Source organism: Aspergillus niger (assembly GCF_000002855.4).
Source record: "Aspergillus niger supercontig An11".
Taxonomy (NCBI): Eukaryota; Fungi; Ascomycota; class Eurotiomycetes; order Eurotiales; family Aspergillaceae; genus Aspergillus; species Aspergillus niger.
The window spans coordinates 1,874,844-1,889,537 of NT_166526.1; the positions used below are offsets into that span (position 1 = coordinate 1,874,844).

At 50.9% G+C, this 14,694-nt stretch overlaps 7 protein-coding genes and 2 non-coding genes across 9 annotated transcripts; 5 read left to right on the forward strand and 4 right to left on the reverse strand.

The window, feature by feature from the left end:
• Nucleotides 1–677: 677 nt before the first annotated feature.
• On the forward strand, nucleotides 678–3,423 carry An11g07830 (uncharacterized protein; the record flags this gene model as incomplete). Its single annotated transcript, XM_059750413.1, has 7 exons — nucleotides 678–983; nucleotides 1,048–1,608; nucleotides 1,661–1,777; nucleotides 1,827–2,108; nucleotides 2,158–2,421; nucleotides 2,476–2,653; nucleotides 2,705–3,423. 7 exons carry the CDS (start codon nucleotides 678–680, stop codon nucleotides 3,421–3,423), a joined length of 2,427 nt encoding a protein of 808 aa, XP_059604320.1.
• A 561-nt stretch (nucleotides 3,424–3,984) lies between these two features.
• Nucleotides 3,985–4,811, reverse strand: An11g07840 (hypothetical protein; the record flags this gene model as incomplete). Its single annotated transcript, XM_001394716.3, has 2 exons — nucleotides 3,985–4,367; nucleotides 4,448–4,811. 2 exons carry the CDS (start codon nucleotides 4,809–4,811, stop codon nucleotides 3,985–3,987), a joined length of 747 nt encoding a protein of 248 aa, XP_001394753.1.
• Nucleotides 4,812–5,564: 753 nt separating this feature from the next.
• On the forward strand, nucleotides 5,565–6,437 carry An11g07850 (hypothetical protein; the record flags this gene model as incomplete). The annotated part of the gene is made up of 6 exons (XM_059750414.1): nucleotides 5,565–5,568; nucleotides 5,601–5,755; nucleotides 5,828–5,896; nucleotides 5,998–6,083; nucleotides 6,124–6,327; nucleotides 6,386–6,437. The coding sequence occupies 6 exons, from the start codon at nucleotides 5,565–5,567 to the stop codon at nucleotides 6,435–6,437; spliced, it is 570 nt and encodes a 189-aa protein (XP_059604321.1).
• A 485-nt stretch (nucleotides 6,438–6,922) lies between these two features.
• tRNA-Lys (CTT) lies at nucleotides 6,923–6,995 on the reverse strand. Its single transcript has one exon. It is a non-coding gene; the product is annotated as a tRNA-Lys (tRNA).
• Nucleotides 6,996–7,410: 415 nt separating this feature from the next.
• On the reverse strand, nucleotides 7,411–8,872 carry An11g07870 (hypothetical protein; the record flags this gene model as incomplete). Its single annotated transcript, XM_059750416.1, has 6 exons — nucleotides 7,411–7,500; nucleotides 7,677–7,876; nucleotides 7,974–8,240; nucleotides 8,329–8,444; nucleotides 8,567–8,674; nucleotides 8,760–8,872. The coding sequence occupies 6 exons, from the start codon at nucleotides 8,870–8,872 to the stop codon at nucleotides 7,411–7,413; spliced, it is 894 nt and encodes a 297-aa protein (XP_059604322.1).
• A 317-nt stretch (nucleotides 8,873–9,189) lies between these two features.
• An11g07875 (hypothetical protein) lies at nucleotides 9,190–9,789 on the forward strand (the record flags this gene model as incomplete). Its single annotated transcript, XM_001394719.3, has 1 exon — nucleotides 9,190–9,789. One exon carries the CDS (start codon nucleotides 9,190–9,192, stop codon nucleotides 9,787–9,789), a length of 600 nt encoding a protein of 199 aa, XP_001394756.1.
• A 145-nt stretch (nucleotides 9,790–9,934) lies between these two features.
• Nucleotides 9,935–12,361, forward strand: An11g07880 (hypothetical protein; the record flags this gene model as incomplete). Its single annotated transcript, XM_059750417.1, has 8 exons — nucleotides 9,935–10,078; nucleotides 10,187–10,332; nucleotides 10,556–10,636; nucleotides 10,998–11,188; nucleotides 11,281–11,342; nucleotides 11,649–11,682; nucleotides 11,910–12,073; nucleotides 12,296–12,361. 8 exons carry the CDS (start codon nucleotides 9,935–9,937, stop codon nucleotides 12,359–12,361), a joined length of 888 nt encoding a protein of 295 aa, XP_059604323.1.
• Nucleotides 12,362–12,677: 316 nt separating this feature from the next.
• tRNA-Lys (CTT) lies at nucleotides 12,678–12,750 on the reverse strand. The gene has a single exon. It is a non-coding gene; the product is annotated as a tRNA-Lys (tRNA).
• A 149-nt stretch (nucleotides 12,751–12,899) lies between these two features.
• An11g07900 (uncharacterized protein) lies at nucleotides 12,900–14,428 on the forward strand (the record flags this gene model as incomplete). Its single annotated transcript, XM_059750418.1, has 7 exons — nucleotides 12,900–13,012; nucleotides 13,103–13,159; nucleotides 13,303–13,616; nucleotides 13,668–13,826; nucleotides 13,911–14,039; nucleotides 14,124–14,174; nucleotides 14,259–14,428. 7 exons carry the CDS (start codon nucleotides 12,900–12,902, stop codon nucleotides 14,426–14,428), a joined length of 993 nt encoding a protein of 330 aa, XP_059604324.1.
• Nucleotides 14,429–14,694: the final 266 nt, after the last annotated feature.

Genomic DNA, 14,694 nt, shown 5'->3' on the forward strand with positions numbered 1-14,694 from the left:
ATCAACTGTTCTAACGGGCCATTCAATATACGCCTAAATCTATTGCAGTGAAGCCAATTGCGGTGATAATTGATGTGCCAGGTCCTGGGATACCTGTCCACCCCTCCAAATCAAAAGTGCCACATATTGCTTGGGGCCGACTTGCCGCTACGGAATGGCGTCAGCAGCAGACGCGATGGCATCTCCAGCAGCCCTTCAATGATCTCGCAACACGCGCTACAATTTATTCGGATGTAACCCGGACAGCCAGGTGAGTTCCCGGTAGAATTACATGCTTTCGGTTTATTCCTGCGCCAATGGCGACCCGAAGGAGGGTGGGCTAGCAGGTCGGGTATCTCGACTCGGTCCCTCGCTAGGTGGGGAAACGAGCGTCGATTGGAGGGTTCGGAGGCGTTCGAGAAGACGCGAATCCACCGACGCAGAGGCCGGAGCGTTGTGCATCCAACGACCCTTTCATTAGATCCCTCTTAGCCCTGTCGCAGGGCCGCCTCCCAGTCCCTTTCCAGCAAGATGGCTAATCGCCGTGGTTTGTGGTATCATCAATGAGCTCGTGGCATGGCTCCAATGGCAATCTATCCTTATCAGGGGGAAGAGGGGGTATAAGAGGGCCCCTTGGGGCCACCTTGTGGCAATGATTTTTTTTCTCATGCCTCTGAAAAAGTGAACCCCCGTCCAACATGTCTGCGATCACGACCGGTGCAGCCCGAGAGGGTGACGGCGTCTCAATTCCCCACCCTGATGCAGTCGATGAGAAGTCTGTCGTCACGGTTCTCGCTGGCAAAGAAGAGCACAGAATCACCGGTGATGAGCTGAGCGGCGAAGAGGACCGCGAAAGCGAAGACGCCATTATCATCACTGGTGCAGACGCTGCTGCCCATCTGCTACCACTCAGGGATGACTTCGATAGTTCCCTGACGTTTCGGAGTATCATTCTCGCCTCCGGCCTGGCGTGTTTCCAGGCGGTCATGTACCAAATCTACATGGTAACACAGGACACTTAGCCATCGTGCAGATGTGTTGACACCTCCCGCTGACACCTATCCACAGTTCAAACCCACTGCCGTCACCATCCAAGGCACCTTCATCGTCCTCATCGCTTACTTTGTTGGTAATGCCTGGGCCAGGTTCCTCCCCCGTGGCGATAAGTTTGAGGCACGATGGAGGGAGAAGGGTGGTCAGGGAAAGCTCCCATGGCATATAAGGTGGATAAAGTTTGTGAATCCCGGACCATGGACTCTGAAGGAACACGCGATATGCGCTATCACCGCTACATCTGCTTCCAATGCCTCTGCATCATCGCAAGTGTTTGCGGCGCAGAATCTCTTCTACAATATGCCCTTCAGTGCCGTCACCGTCATCTTCAGCACCATCTCCATTGGTCTGTTCGGCTATGGTCTTTGTGGGATAATGCGACCTATTGCCGTCTGGCATGTTGAGGCTGTCTACTGGAGTACTCTTCCTACTGTGAAGACCCTGCAAGGGTTGCATTGGCAGCAAGTCAAGAACTCTAAGCCGCTCCGGTACTTCTGGTATGCCTTTACTGGCATGTCTTTGTATGAGATTATTCCTGCCTATATATTCCCGTGGCTCAACTCTGTTTCTATTCCGGTGCGTTGTCCATCTCACCTTTGATGTGCAGGGGTTACTAACACAGCTACAGTGTCTCGCTGCCCAGAAAGCGACTGGCAAAAAGGGTTCTGTACTCACCAATGTTTTCGGTGGAGCTTCTAACAACGAAGGATTGGGTTTATTCTCTCTGAGCTTCGACTGGCAATATGTATGGATGGTGTCTTGATCTACCAAGTGTTAAGGCTGACTTGCCGCAGATCACCTCCTTCCAAACCTCCCTTCCTCTCAAGCTCCAGCTTCACCAAGACATCGGGATCGCCTTCTGCTTCATCATCATGGTAGCCATCTACTACGGAAACGGATGGAATTCCCGGTCCCTACCATTCATGTCCACACAGCTTCTCATGGCGAATGGCACTTCGTATCCAGTCGCCAGCGTCTTCCCTGACGGGGTGCTCGACAAATCCGCCTTGGCTAAATACGGCATACCCAGACTAACTGGAACTTTTGCATTTGCCATGTTCATGGCCAACGCTGCTGTGTGTACACCCAAGATCTATTCGGATTTATCCAGCTAAACTTTTCTAGATCGGTGCCCTCATCATGCACTGCTTTCTCTTCTGGGGCGGCGATATCAAGCGGGCATATCAGAGCGCCAGACAAGGTCGCTACGACGACCGTCACCACGAGCACATGGCCAAGCATTACAAAGAGACACCGTGGTGGTGGTACGTTGCGGTGCTTGTCATCAGTTTTGTTCTCGGTCTGGTGGTGGTTCTCAAGGAGAACATTACCCTTCCAGCCTGGGCGTACATTGTCTCCCTAATCGTCGGGATCATCATCTCGCCTTTTGTGAGTACCTCATGTACAATACTCCCCCCCCCCTGCTACTGACGGTTTCTGCAGAGTACCATTCTCTACTCTCGCTACGGCAACGGAATTGCCACCAACAACCTCTCCAAGATGTTGGCAGGACTCATGCTCCCCGGGCGACCCGTCGGAAACATGTACTTTGCAGCCTGGTCCCACAATGTCATCTCCAACGCCGTGAACCTATCCAACGACTTGAAGATGGGCGAATACCGTAAGCCCATGACCTTTTTCTTCATACCCACACAACTCTAACAAATGACAGTCAAAATCCCCCCTCGCGTGATGTTCCTCACCCAAATCTACGGCACCATCCTGGGCGGCTTCATCAACTACGCCATCATGATCTCCATCGTCACTGGTAACAAAGCCCTCCTCTCCACCGGCAACGGCAACTCCTCCTGGAGTGGTGCCACCATGCAATCCTATAACACCAACGCCGCCTCCTGGGCCCTCGCCTCCTACCTCTACCGCTCCGGCACTCCCTACGCCATGGTTCCCATCGGTCTCGCCATCGGCGCCGCAGCTGTCGTCGCCCACCGTCTCTTCTACTACGTACGTCCCCTCCACCCCCCCTCCTTCCCTTCTATACTTATTGCCCCTTCCCACCACCCCAGCAACCCAACTAATCTATGGGAAAAAAACCAGTTTGTCCCCAAGATCCGCAGCTTCGACGTCTCCGAAGTCAACATGCCGCAATTCATCCAATACGCAGGGTACGTCCCGTACAACCAATCGCAGACATGCGTTCTCTTCAGCTGGGTCATCTCGGGTCTCTTCGTCCAGTATTATCTGAGGAATTACCATCCCAAGATTTTCAAGGATTACTTGTACTTGATTACGGGGGCGTTTGATGGCGCCAGTTTGACGATTGTGTTTATTCTCTCGTTTGCGGTGTTTGGGGCTGCTGGGGTCGCGCATGATTTTCCCTCCTGGTGGGGGAATAATTCGAATGGGAATTATGATTGGTGTCCTGTCACTTAGGCATGGTAGGAGTAGGATGGGGTTAGGATGGGATGGAATGGGTTTGGGGGGAAAGGTGTGGTTGGTGTGTGGATGTGCATACTCTACTCTGTCTTTGTATGTAGTAAATAATCTAATAGGGGGTGTTGATGAAGATATATTAATGATGGTGATAGTTCCTCGATTAGCTTGGGAGATTGGTCTGGACTTATCATAATAAGATGTAGATGGCGAGTGACAAAGATGAATGAACATGAGCTCGGTTTCCTCTTGATTGAGATATAGATATATATAAGCATATCGTCTCTTGAATTACATCATGTAAGACAAACCTCAAAAAATGCATTTGATAGGGGGAATCAATTATATTAGACACTCTATGGATATGTGCTCAAAGTATTATTAGAGGTCCATTCGCTGGTTCACCCATATTCCATTTATTTGTGAATATGTGTGCTTGTTTTCTGTGTCCATTCCCACCAATTCATAGCCGACCCGCGGCAACCTGTCCTAGGCACATAAATTTTACTTGGCAGAAAGTATAAGAGGCGCTATATGCAAAATCATCATCCCACCTAGCTCTCACCGATACTCCGCTAACTCATGTTTCGGCCCATTGGTCGGCGGTAATTCCGCAGGCACAGACTGTCCATCTAGTTCGCTCGCTCCTGTTGAATATTGCTGCTGGCTGTATGCGTATGCAGAATATTGGGGGCTGGGGTCCTGTGGTTGGAGATGCATCTGTGTCTGCGACTCGGGCCGTTGTTTATTATGGCGTCGCAGGAAGTAGAAAAGAAGGCCAGCTATTGCTGCGGCTCCGACGACACCGCCGACGACGCCTCCGGCTATTGCGCCCGTGTTGGTACCTGACCCTGAGGATGCAGCAGCGGTTGTTGTTGCTGCTGTTGATGCTGTTGTGGTCGATGCGGAAGTAGACGTGGGGGCCAATGTAGCGGTCGAGGAAGCTAAGCGGGAATGGTTCGCATGTCAGCAACTCATTTCTCTCCAATTGAAGAAGTTTAACGTAGAAGTCAAGCAAACTCACCAGAGCTTATGAGCCTCAAGGCGCTGTAACTAGCATTTCCCGGCGAGTCGGGGCTCAAACAGCCCACCCAGTCTGTCCCCTTGAGCCTGAATCCACTCTCGTCCTGGGTACAGCAGAAATACCCATCGTAGTCATACATGTTCCAGGTGCTATTGGCGCAGACCGCAGGTTTGATTTCGGAGGTGCAGTCCGTCCAGGTCGGACAGCAGACATTGTTCTGAATCGAGTACTCCTTTCCGGGACATTTGGATCCGGATGGGCAGCAAGCGTGCCAGGTCTCCCAGGTTCTACCGCATCCGACTTCGTCGCTGAGACATGAGTTATTCCGACGGATAGCGTAGCCTTGGATGTCCGAGGAAGACATGGTGATCGTTTACTAAATGGCACTGGATCTGCGTGGTGGCTTGAGGCAAGGCACATTCTCCGGGTCGGAAGGATGAGAAGAAGAAGTCGAAGAAGTAAAGGGGACGAGGCTGATTATTTTGTCGAATTGCGCGCGGACCTGCTTGTCAGACAGACACATCTCGCTTATTCAGCCCCTCTGTTTTGCAAAGCGATCCTGGGGCCTTAGTTTGCTTTTAGTTTGATTGGGATCATCTGCTTTTGGGTAGAGACACGAACGGGACGGGGCTTGGATGTTTCTGTGCCGATCAGGGTCCACAGTGCGGGACAGAGAGTGTTGTTTTTTTTGCCAATTTGCAGTGCTTGCTTATCTGATAACGGGCTTGCTGCTGTCACACGCACGTGTATAACTCCGGTCGGCATGATTAATGGTAGTTAAAACAGACGACTGTCGCATAGTGATGAAGGTTGAAAGAGGGAAGGCAGGGTAGATATGGTATGCAGGGTCCGATTGACAGCAAATTGCGGAGGTGCGGCAGGTAAGCAGAACGTGTGATTTATCACCTGACGCGTGTATCTCCAGGATGTTGGAGAATCATCTCCTGCTATCATTTATGCATTTTCATATTCGTTTCGTGTTTGCTACTGGTTGCTGTCATCAAGCAATGACTGATCTTTGTTCAGCAGTAAAAATGCCACTGCTACAACACTCTCTATGTAAGCTTGCATCTCGCCGACTCACTTAGGCTCATAGCAAGCCCCACTGTGGACGGATATGAGTGCCAATTATGATCTGAGTTGGAATGGAGAGGCACGCGAACAGAAGAACACGGCAAGACCCCCGAAAAGGGACCGGGTCCGTGCACAATGGGTCGTCCCGCTTTGCCTTGTCCGAGAAGTGGCTTTATGTTTTGCTGGATAGCCGGATCTACCTGTGTTGAAGAAGGGAAAACAGCTGATAGAAACGTACGCTATCGTATCACAATCCACCGGTGACATCGGCCACGTTGCCTTTCTCGCTTGTCTGATGATTCTAAGATTACCACGGTTGCTGAGAGAGCGGATAATACCTCCGTTCGTCGAACTTTCTATTCGGGAGAGGACGCGGTATTGTCAGTTCAATGGGAATAGATGTCTCTGACATCCGGCTCATGACTTATTTTCATCCTTTCTGGGTGCTGGATGGCATGGTAATTGCCCGTCTACAGACAGATACGTCTCCTTCGAGGGTTGGTGATGTAGTGCGGGGTTTGGATAAGATGGCGCCGGAGGTAGAAGACTTGCATGTAACTCGGTGCGTTAAGATTAGCTCTTTTCTCTTCTTCGCTAAACAGCGCTCACGGACGCAACTGCGACGTTCGAGTCGGGCAGTTCTATGAGATGCCCCTCTCACCCAGGCTATTGGTCGCAGACACTTGTACAACAAGCTTCAGCATTCAAAGCATGGCCATCGTGGCTGGAGCATTTACTCGTACCGGCCGGTCTCCTGTGCGCACCACAAGCCTGGCCAGTTGGCAAGCCTGTACAACCACAGAATGGTCGAGCAAATCTCCTAGATATCCGGAAACATTGGTCCCTAGTTTGTTACACGCGTAGGTGCCATGCTATTGCGAAATTCGGCGACTCTGGAAAGTTGGCATGTAACTGAGTCGGACTACAACTTGATCACAGAAATAGTTGACGTATATCAAGCTTCCTGAAATGGCATGACTCCTTCAGAGGCATAGTTATTGACAATTCGGTGTTATACTGACTGATGTCGTCATGGTTGGGGCTGTGTATCCTTGAGAAACTTGTCGATTAGCTGTGGGTGATGTGGGTATGCATTCAGCCGCTCGACTAGAGTATGCAGCCTTATGGGGAAGACAAGGGACTGCTACGCCACGCAGCGTCAATTCCAACCACTCTAATATCACCACCTATGATGATGAAGATATAACAATGTCTTGCAAATGTAAATGGGCAAGGATACCTAATGGTCTATGTCCGAGTCGACTCCTGCGTGCAGTGTAAGGCTGAGAAGCTGCGATGATTGGGTCAGTGGATCTGGTGGAGCCACCGAAGCTTCCGAACCAAAAAATTTTTTCTATCGCATCACCCACCACATGCGAATCATCAAAATGCAAAAAGAGAAGCCCAACGCGGGGCTCGAACCCGCAGCCTTGAGATTAAGAGTCTCACGCTCTACCGATTGAGCTAGCCGGGCTAGTTCGGTGAAGAATACATACCTGACACGGTATAAGACGGCGTTAATAACTACACACCCCCCCTCACAAATACTACTAGATGAGCGTCTTTGAGCCTCCTTTCGCTGTCGCCAGTCAAAAGTATGGGAAACACTGGCGCCTAATGAGTGGCAACTGCAAGGCAGACTCTGATTCTTATCATGGTGGGAGTGCCCATCATGGGACAAGCTATCCCGGACATGACCAACACTCGTCATATATATCCGCCGTAAGCATTGGCTCTCACGGGCCTCCCCAACGGACACCCGTACCCAGTGATTAGGCGCGCTGGGGCCTAGTAGGCTGAGAGACCGTAGTCCGAGAGACAAGAAAGCCGCATGGTGGACACCATGCGCGCATGCTCGTCATGTCGGTTGCGCCATTATCGGTGGACGTTCACAAGGCAGTCCCAATGGACCGGTACGGTCGCCTGTAGCCTGAGCCAGGGTGGGGAGTGGTGGACAATAGCACAGTAAAAACGGGGAGCTGAAACGAAAAAGAGCTTCCGGAAAGCTGGCGTCACCACCATAGGACACGAGGTGATCATTTCGTCGCGCGCGCGTTAAGCGACACGAAAAGGACAGAACCGATCGGACGGTTGATCAGTGATAGAGGGCATAGAACCATCAGCACTTGCAGGATGCATGATCGCGCGCAGATACCTCGTGGGTTGAACTGTGGCTGTAGCGCCGGAGTGGCAGAAAGGAACGCTCTCGGCCAGTCATCCTGTGGCTGAGGCGCAGCAGGGTATCAGGACATATGGTCTCGATGACTTCATGGCTGCTAGCGTAAGGGGTAGTCCGGGGCTCAGACATCCCCTTATCACGAAGTTGGCTATCATGGGGCCGCTCGTATCGGATCGCTGGGGAAACAGATGCGAAACACCTATTCTTAGACGGTCGCGATCGAGGCAAAAATAGAATAGAAGCGATCAAGAGAAAGCCAATATTGTAGGTTACCAACAGAATGGAACCGAGCCATCGCACGTCTCAGATAATGCGGGTAAGAGGAGAGAGCGGCTGCATGGCTAATGAGCGTTGTCATCGACATGGGAGAGTTAATGCGTGAAACGGACTGCAGCAACGATGGATACTGACCAACAATGGCGGAGGTGAGACGGGGATGCTGACGGTCCCTGAAAGACGGGCGGATGATGGTGTCCTGGACTAGGGGGAGTTCGTGTTGGGAGGCCAGAGAGGAGAGGAAAGGTGGCCGCTGGCGTGCGGCTTAGTTCTAGACACGAGGAGTCAAGCCACAGTTGGGCTGGTCACTTCTGAAGAACCCTCTCACTGCACTTCATCATCGAACTCTAACCCGATGACTCGACGCTTCCCCGACCCTTAATCAGGTAAAGTACTCCCCTCCCGGAGTGGTTGAGTCGGTCATTGCTAACTGTATTGTGTCTAGTGTGCCCACTCGCCATGGCCATCCTCTCCCCGAATGGAGTCACAGGGACTGGCTAGTCTGACAGGAGGGACCATCATGGGGCCAATCATGGATGCAGCTGAGAAGCGAACGGGTTGCAACAGGCGCCGGACCAACAACAAACTACAAGTTAAGAGGATCAGCACTGCCTGCTTGCACCAGCCACACTACTTTGACACTATTCCCAAGTGGTCCTGAGGCAGGCTCCCGTTGAGCCTTAGCAGTCACCCGCAGGCTGCCACTCCTCCACCACGGTTTCTTACTGCTTGCTAAAATCCGGAAAAAGAAAATCAGAATAATTCGAGTAGTGGTTGCTAAACCTTGTTAGGTTCTCCGCCTGAGACCCATTCGTCATGGCTGCTCTACTAGCGCCCCGGGACCACTGTCTCTCTGCTCTAACAGTCACTGTTTGCCAATCATGGATGCCTTCCATCCTCCTCAACTATATAACTTCCCTCTCCCACCCCCCATTGACATCCTCTCCATTCACTTACTCACTACACACTTCTCTCAAAACATCCATATACACACATCATCAACAGAGATCTACATCTCTACTACCCACAACTTCATCGCACATAAACAAGTCCAAACCACCTTGTTATAGTCCTCGTGACCCTTCCGTCAGTCACGCTGTCGCCCTCCAAGCCACTCCGTTTCTGGCCCCCCTTCTACTACTCCATTCAGGAGACACTTCGAGTTGAAAGACCTCGTTATCGCACTCGAACACCCCTCCGTCGTTCGGCAACCATGCCTGCTCCCATCGAGCAGCCCTCCGAGCCCGTCGTGCTCGTGCGCGACCCCGAGGCTGATGAGAGCTACGTTATCTCTGCCTACGAAGCCCACGCCGACCACTGCACTCGATGTGCAGACCCGATGACCGTGTACGAAGAGAAGCGCTCCCTCTGCAAGCGTGGTACCCAGTATGCCCGGGACGTGGCCGAATACCTTCGCAGCAAGAACGGGAAGATCTACTCCGTCGTTGACCTTGAGCGCAACCGATCCACCCTGGTCAGGGTGCCCCTCAAGTGCGTCGCTGTTCGCCAGCTACTGCTGGCAATCGAAAATGGTCTGCGTGTGAACACCAGGGAGGAAGTCACCGCTCGCGAGCGGCCGATAATCAGCCACGAGCCAGCCCCTGTCCGCCGGACTGCCACCCAGGAGGATGTGGCCTGCACTGCGATCATTGAGCGGGAACCACGATCCCTGAAGCGTCACCGGGTCATCGTCTACACCTCTCCGCAGAGCTCTCCCAGCCGTGGGTCTCTGTATGAGGCCGACGCAGCTGACCGCATTGCGCGTGTCAATCGGTCCTCGCGCATCTACCGGCCGAGCGACTACTACCGCTGAGGGACATGAGCAGGGCTTCTGATGCATCTATTAAGGTTTCACGCATGCGCAATTGTGGATATTTCTGCGGTGCAAAGTCACCATTATCACCTTTCCGGCCCCGTCGCAGCAAAGGCTAGACCAGCCTGCGACACTGGCACGAGCCATGTCCGATGGTAGCCAGCTTATCTATGGGTCCTCGGGGATATTTATACCCCGCCAAGAGATTGGCTACATCCTTGTTGGAGGAGCTGGCTCCCTTGCTTACTGTTCTGTTACCGACCTGCTGTCTGATTCGATCCTATTTGGGGTGAAGACGAGGAAACGAACGAAAGCAACAAAAACAGGCGAAAACACAAAAATCACCCACCAAAAAAAAGAAAGGCACGCAAAGGAGGAAATTTCTTTTACTGCTGAGCAAACCAGGCTTCAATCTGCACACTGCAGCTCTGACTCACTCCTACTCCAAGTGGTCAACGGCGCCCACCATCCGATGGCTGCAGCTCACCTGCATGCAGTCCCCCGACCGATGATCCACCCGGATCATCCCCTTCCCCTCATTTGGTCTTTTCATCGGGGACTCGAACGAGTTACACCCACTTTTTTCCTTTGTCGATGTAATGATTCGTGCTTACGCGTCCAATAAGTGATGCTGTATTTTAATGTGAAATTTATTTGACAATAGCCAAGTGGCCTACTGCAAGTCTCACTCTTCCGCAACGTAGCCAACTCTTAACTCCCCCAGTAGTAGCAGTACATCGACAGCCTCATTTGTCTGCCTAGCCAGTAGTAGCCACATAATCTACTCCGTCCCTATCCTATACCGTGCCAATCCTATACCCTCCCTCGGGACTGCGGCTCTATCCCTGTCCCTTAGCAGCCTCTAAAATTCAACCGCGCAAAGTTTATTCCCATCGTGCATTTCCTCTTACACCCCGGTACGCCGTACATGAACATACATAGTGGGAGTGAGTCACGGCCTTCAATATACCCTATTGGCCAAATACCAAACAATCCTATTAGATTCTGCACTAATCCTTGTTTCCTATGCATACTACCTACCACTGTCGCCTAGCACTTCATAACCCTTCTAAATAGCACCGCACATGAAACTCCCACCACAACACAACTCAACGTCACAAAACAGCACAAATAACTTGTTTTTCACAACACCATGTAATATGTAAGGTGGCTGGTTATTATCCCCCATCTAGTTAGTTAATTACTAGCTATATTGCACCGTTGAAATCCAAACCGCTACGTGGTTCCTCTGTCAATGTACCCTGTGGATCAAATGTCCCCACTGCGGGTACTCCACCGACTTGCCTCGACTCGAAGTCAGGTTACACGGTGGGGACCGTCGCTATACTTAGTGGGTATGCGACAGTTGACAGCAAGTGTTTGTCCATAGTAGTAGAGGGTGGGTACTAAGGGTGCGTATACGTAGTAAGTAACATGGTGTTGGTGGGTGGTGGTACTTTTGCTTCCGTGGCCGGATCACCCGGGTCGTAGGCCGGGTAGTTAGTATCATAGCTGGTGTGGATCATGGTGATACGGAATGGATGCTGTTCCTGGTCTTAGATTGTTGTGTTGTTAGGTACTTCGTAGCTAGTATAAGGCTGTTGGGCAGGTACTGAGGTACCTACTATCTGTGCTGTACGTAGCTACAACTACTATATATAGTTCCACCGGCAGTTGAGGTAGCTATTGCCGGGGTGTGCTACTACCCATTTCAGCCATTGTGGATAGCTTCAATAGCAATGTTCAGTCGTAATTGGTAGGTACTAATGTCCACGTCCGTCGGGGAAGGATAGAGACGGGGTAATTCTCCGAAGCTATCTCATACGAAGCCATAGCACGGCCCGGGGTTGGGCTAGCAGCTAGCTCATCATGCCGGTCTGATTCTGAAACCTGGTCAGTTGTCTAGGGTGGAGAGGTAGTGCTGTCTAGACTGGCGAGATCGACGTCTGATATGGGGTGATTTAGCTATCTGTTCATGGGGAGATGTCTGTGCGCGCCAGTCTAGACTCTAGAGTGGTTGATGATGATCATAATAGTAGATGATAACGTCCTGAATAGGTAGTATGTTGAAGAATAGGGACCCACCTGTAGGTATACTCTGCCGGAATAGTTCCCCACAGGACAGCAGGGACAGTATCACACCATCTGCAGTAACTTCGTAGCATATTGCCAGACCGTCTGGACACTTGCTTGTGGGTCAATGGTTGGAGTAGGCTTGGTGTGTGCGGATGTTATACTTTATTCTGTGTATTGGGTGGAGAGAGAAGCCAGCAATGGTATTGAGGTAGCTTCAAACTTAACATATGCGAAGTGGCTGTTGACTCGAGAGCGGACATGTTCCGAGCTGATATCGGGTACTGAGATTGATTAAATCCCTGCACTATGCGACGACTGTTGTAGCGTAACACGAGTTAAAGGTACTCTGATTTGATAGAATGCCTTGGGCAGATATCAAGGAGGACTAGAGCCTATGTAGTAGAATCCCCGAAAGAGGAGCGAAAAATAGGGGGAGAAATTCGAAGGTTGCGACGAAGAATATGCCGTCAAGGCGGGAGAAGCCTACGAGAAGTAAATTGCAGAAAATGGCTTATAGAGCTCTTCAATGTCGTAGAATCCGCAACGACTGCCTAAGATGGACATGAAGCATGAAATATCGGATCTTACCGACCTCACCAGGAATATTAAGGCCGAACAAAGCTATAAAAATCCATTATGATGCCCTGAGCCCAATATAGCTAGGGAAAAAGTAATTGGTGTACTTAACTTTTTGAATGAAGCCATTCATATTTGGACAATTTTCTGCAATTTACAGCCAAAAACAATGGCCCCACAGGTAGCCGATGGCCTGCGGATCCAAGGAAGCCAACATGAAAAAAAGCAAAAAAGAAAGCCCAACGCGGGGCTCGAACCCGCAGCCTTGAGATTAAGAGTCTCACGCTCTACCGATTGAGCTAGCCGGGCTAGTTCGGTGAAAGAAGCTTTTGTATATTCAAATATCATCCTAGGGTTATGCTCTGCTTGCCCCAACTCGGGCTCTCCTTCCCATTCTTTCAAGTACGTCCAGGTGATCTAGCATGAAAGTCAGTTGAGCCCGGTATCAACACACCATCATGGTTGCCGCTCCGTCTCGTCCCTTCTACTGGCCGGGTGACATTCCACTAGAAATCCAAATTGACCCTAGAGGCGATATTGATCCCGAGGAGGCCGATGATGAGGCAAAGGGGTGGATGCTTTTTGTAGAGGTGTCTGAGGACCCGGCTCTTGAACCCAGCTAAGGTTTCCCAGTGAGACACGCGATCATTGACGATTCCAGGAACATTGAGTTTCGCGGGAAATGGCCAACGTTCCCGACGAAGATGGTGATTACGAGGTCAACGACGATCGCTCGTTGAGAAATAGGCGAAAGCAACCCATAAGTTCCGTGATGTACTGATGCCCCTTACTCTTTGTTAAAAATCGAAAAGCGAGAACAAAAAACTAAGCTGGCACAGTCATATCATGAGCGCGCCCCAGAAAGGGTGTCAACAGAGTACCCCAAAGACGTCGTGCACAACATCCACCAGTGCTACGACTTGCCGCCCTTTTTGTGTCTCGCACCCCTGAGTCCATCAGACAGGAAAACAGATCCAGATGGATCAAGCTATACATTCTTTCCTGCCGAATAGACGGCGATATGGACTCTTGTCTTGGCCATCTCGGGTCCCGAGATGGAGCTATTGACGTCAACCCGGCCACACATGATCTCTCTGCGGTGCAGATCACAGATGTGCTAACCCGCGATATACTCGAAATGGCCAACTTGAACTTCATGACGATGATCCGAAATGGTAAGATCTTGTTTATGCAGCGTCTAGGCCCGTGGTTTCTTCTTGCCTAAGATGATCTCGATACCGGTCACATCACGGTTGTAGAGTTTAAGAGAAACGGACAAGTTCACAATTCGTTCCGTCGTCGCGCTTGCAACATGTGGCCTGTATACCTTGAGTACTGTAGCGCGTGGAGACCGCTTGGGTATGTAATAGAGCAACGTGTTGGTGGTAATTCACTGATGAATTATGAGTATGTTGCCCACAGGGGTATTAAGAACTGCCATGAAGGAGTATAAGATGTCTAACGCAGAGTGCAGTCTGGACATGACCTGCCCCTCATTAATATCCTGGAAGGAGCCAAGGCTCGAGATGAGTTTCTTTTTGGATTTGACGGCGCGCGCGACGGCTGGATGGAGGGCATTGAGATTTACGCACCTGGAAGTCTCGAAATGAAGCGGCAGGGAATGAGACTGACTACGACCATTCCCGTCTGATTGACCCTACTATGGCATACGGTATCCGCAGGCAGATATATCAAGCACAATTTGGCTAGAAGCGGGAATACGGGCCTTCACGGTGTGCTCTATGCCCTATATATAAAAACTCACAACAGATGACTTTGGACCAGCCAAACATGATGTTATGGACTGGTGGTCCGAGTATATGCGCGTTTGCTGGCTGAAGCTAGCATCCCCGCCGCTGGCTGTGCCGGCCAATACAGGCACTGTTCCAGTGCTACTACGGCGTCAAATGCAGAGGCTAGTGCCATGACATCTTCTACATTCACAACTGGCGATACCAGCGACACGATCTCTTCCTGGACGAAGTGAGACTTCACCTTGATATATAAAAACCAACTATATAATACCAATGTATCATACAATGAGGGGGCTACCGTGTGCGGCGAACGGGGATTATTCACTTGTGCTACCTATCCTAAGCCAATGCTATGGCTCCCATGTGATAGAAAGAACCCTTGAGGGTTTCTTAGCCGAGAATCATATTTAGGAAGGGGATATTCCACAAATACCTTCTTATATACATGCTTTCATCTTTTGCTGCCCACCAGAAGCATTACATCAGACACCCAAACGGT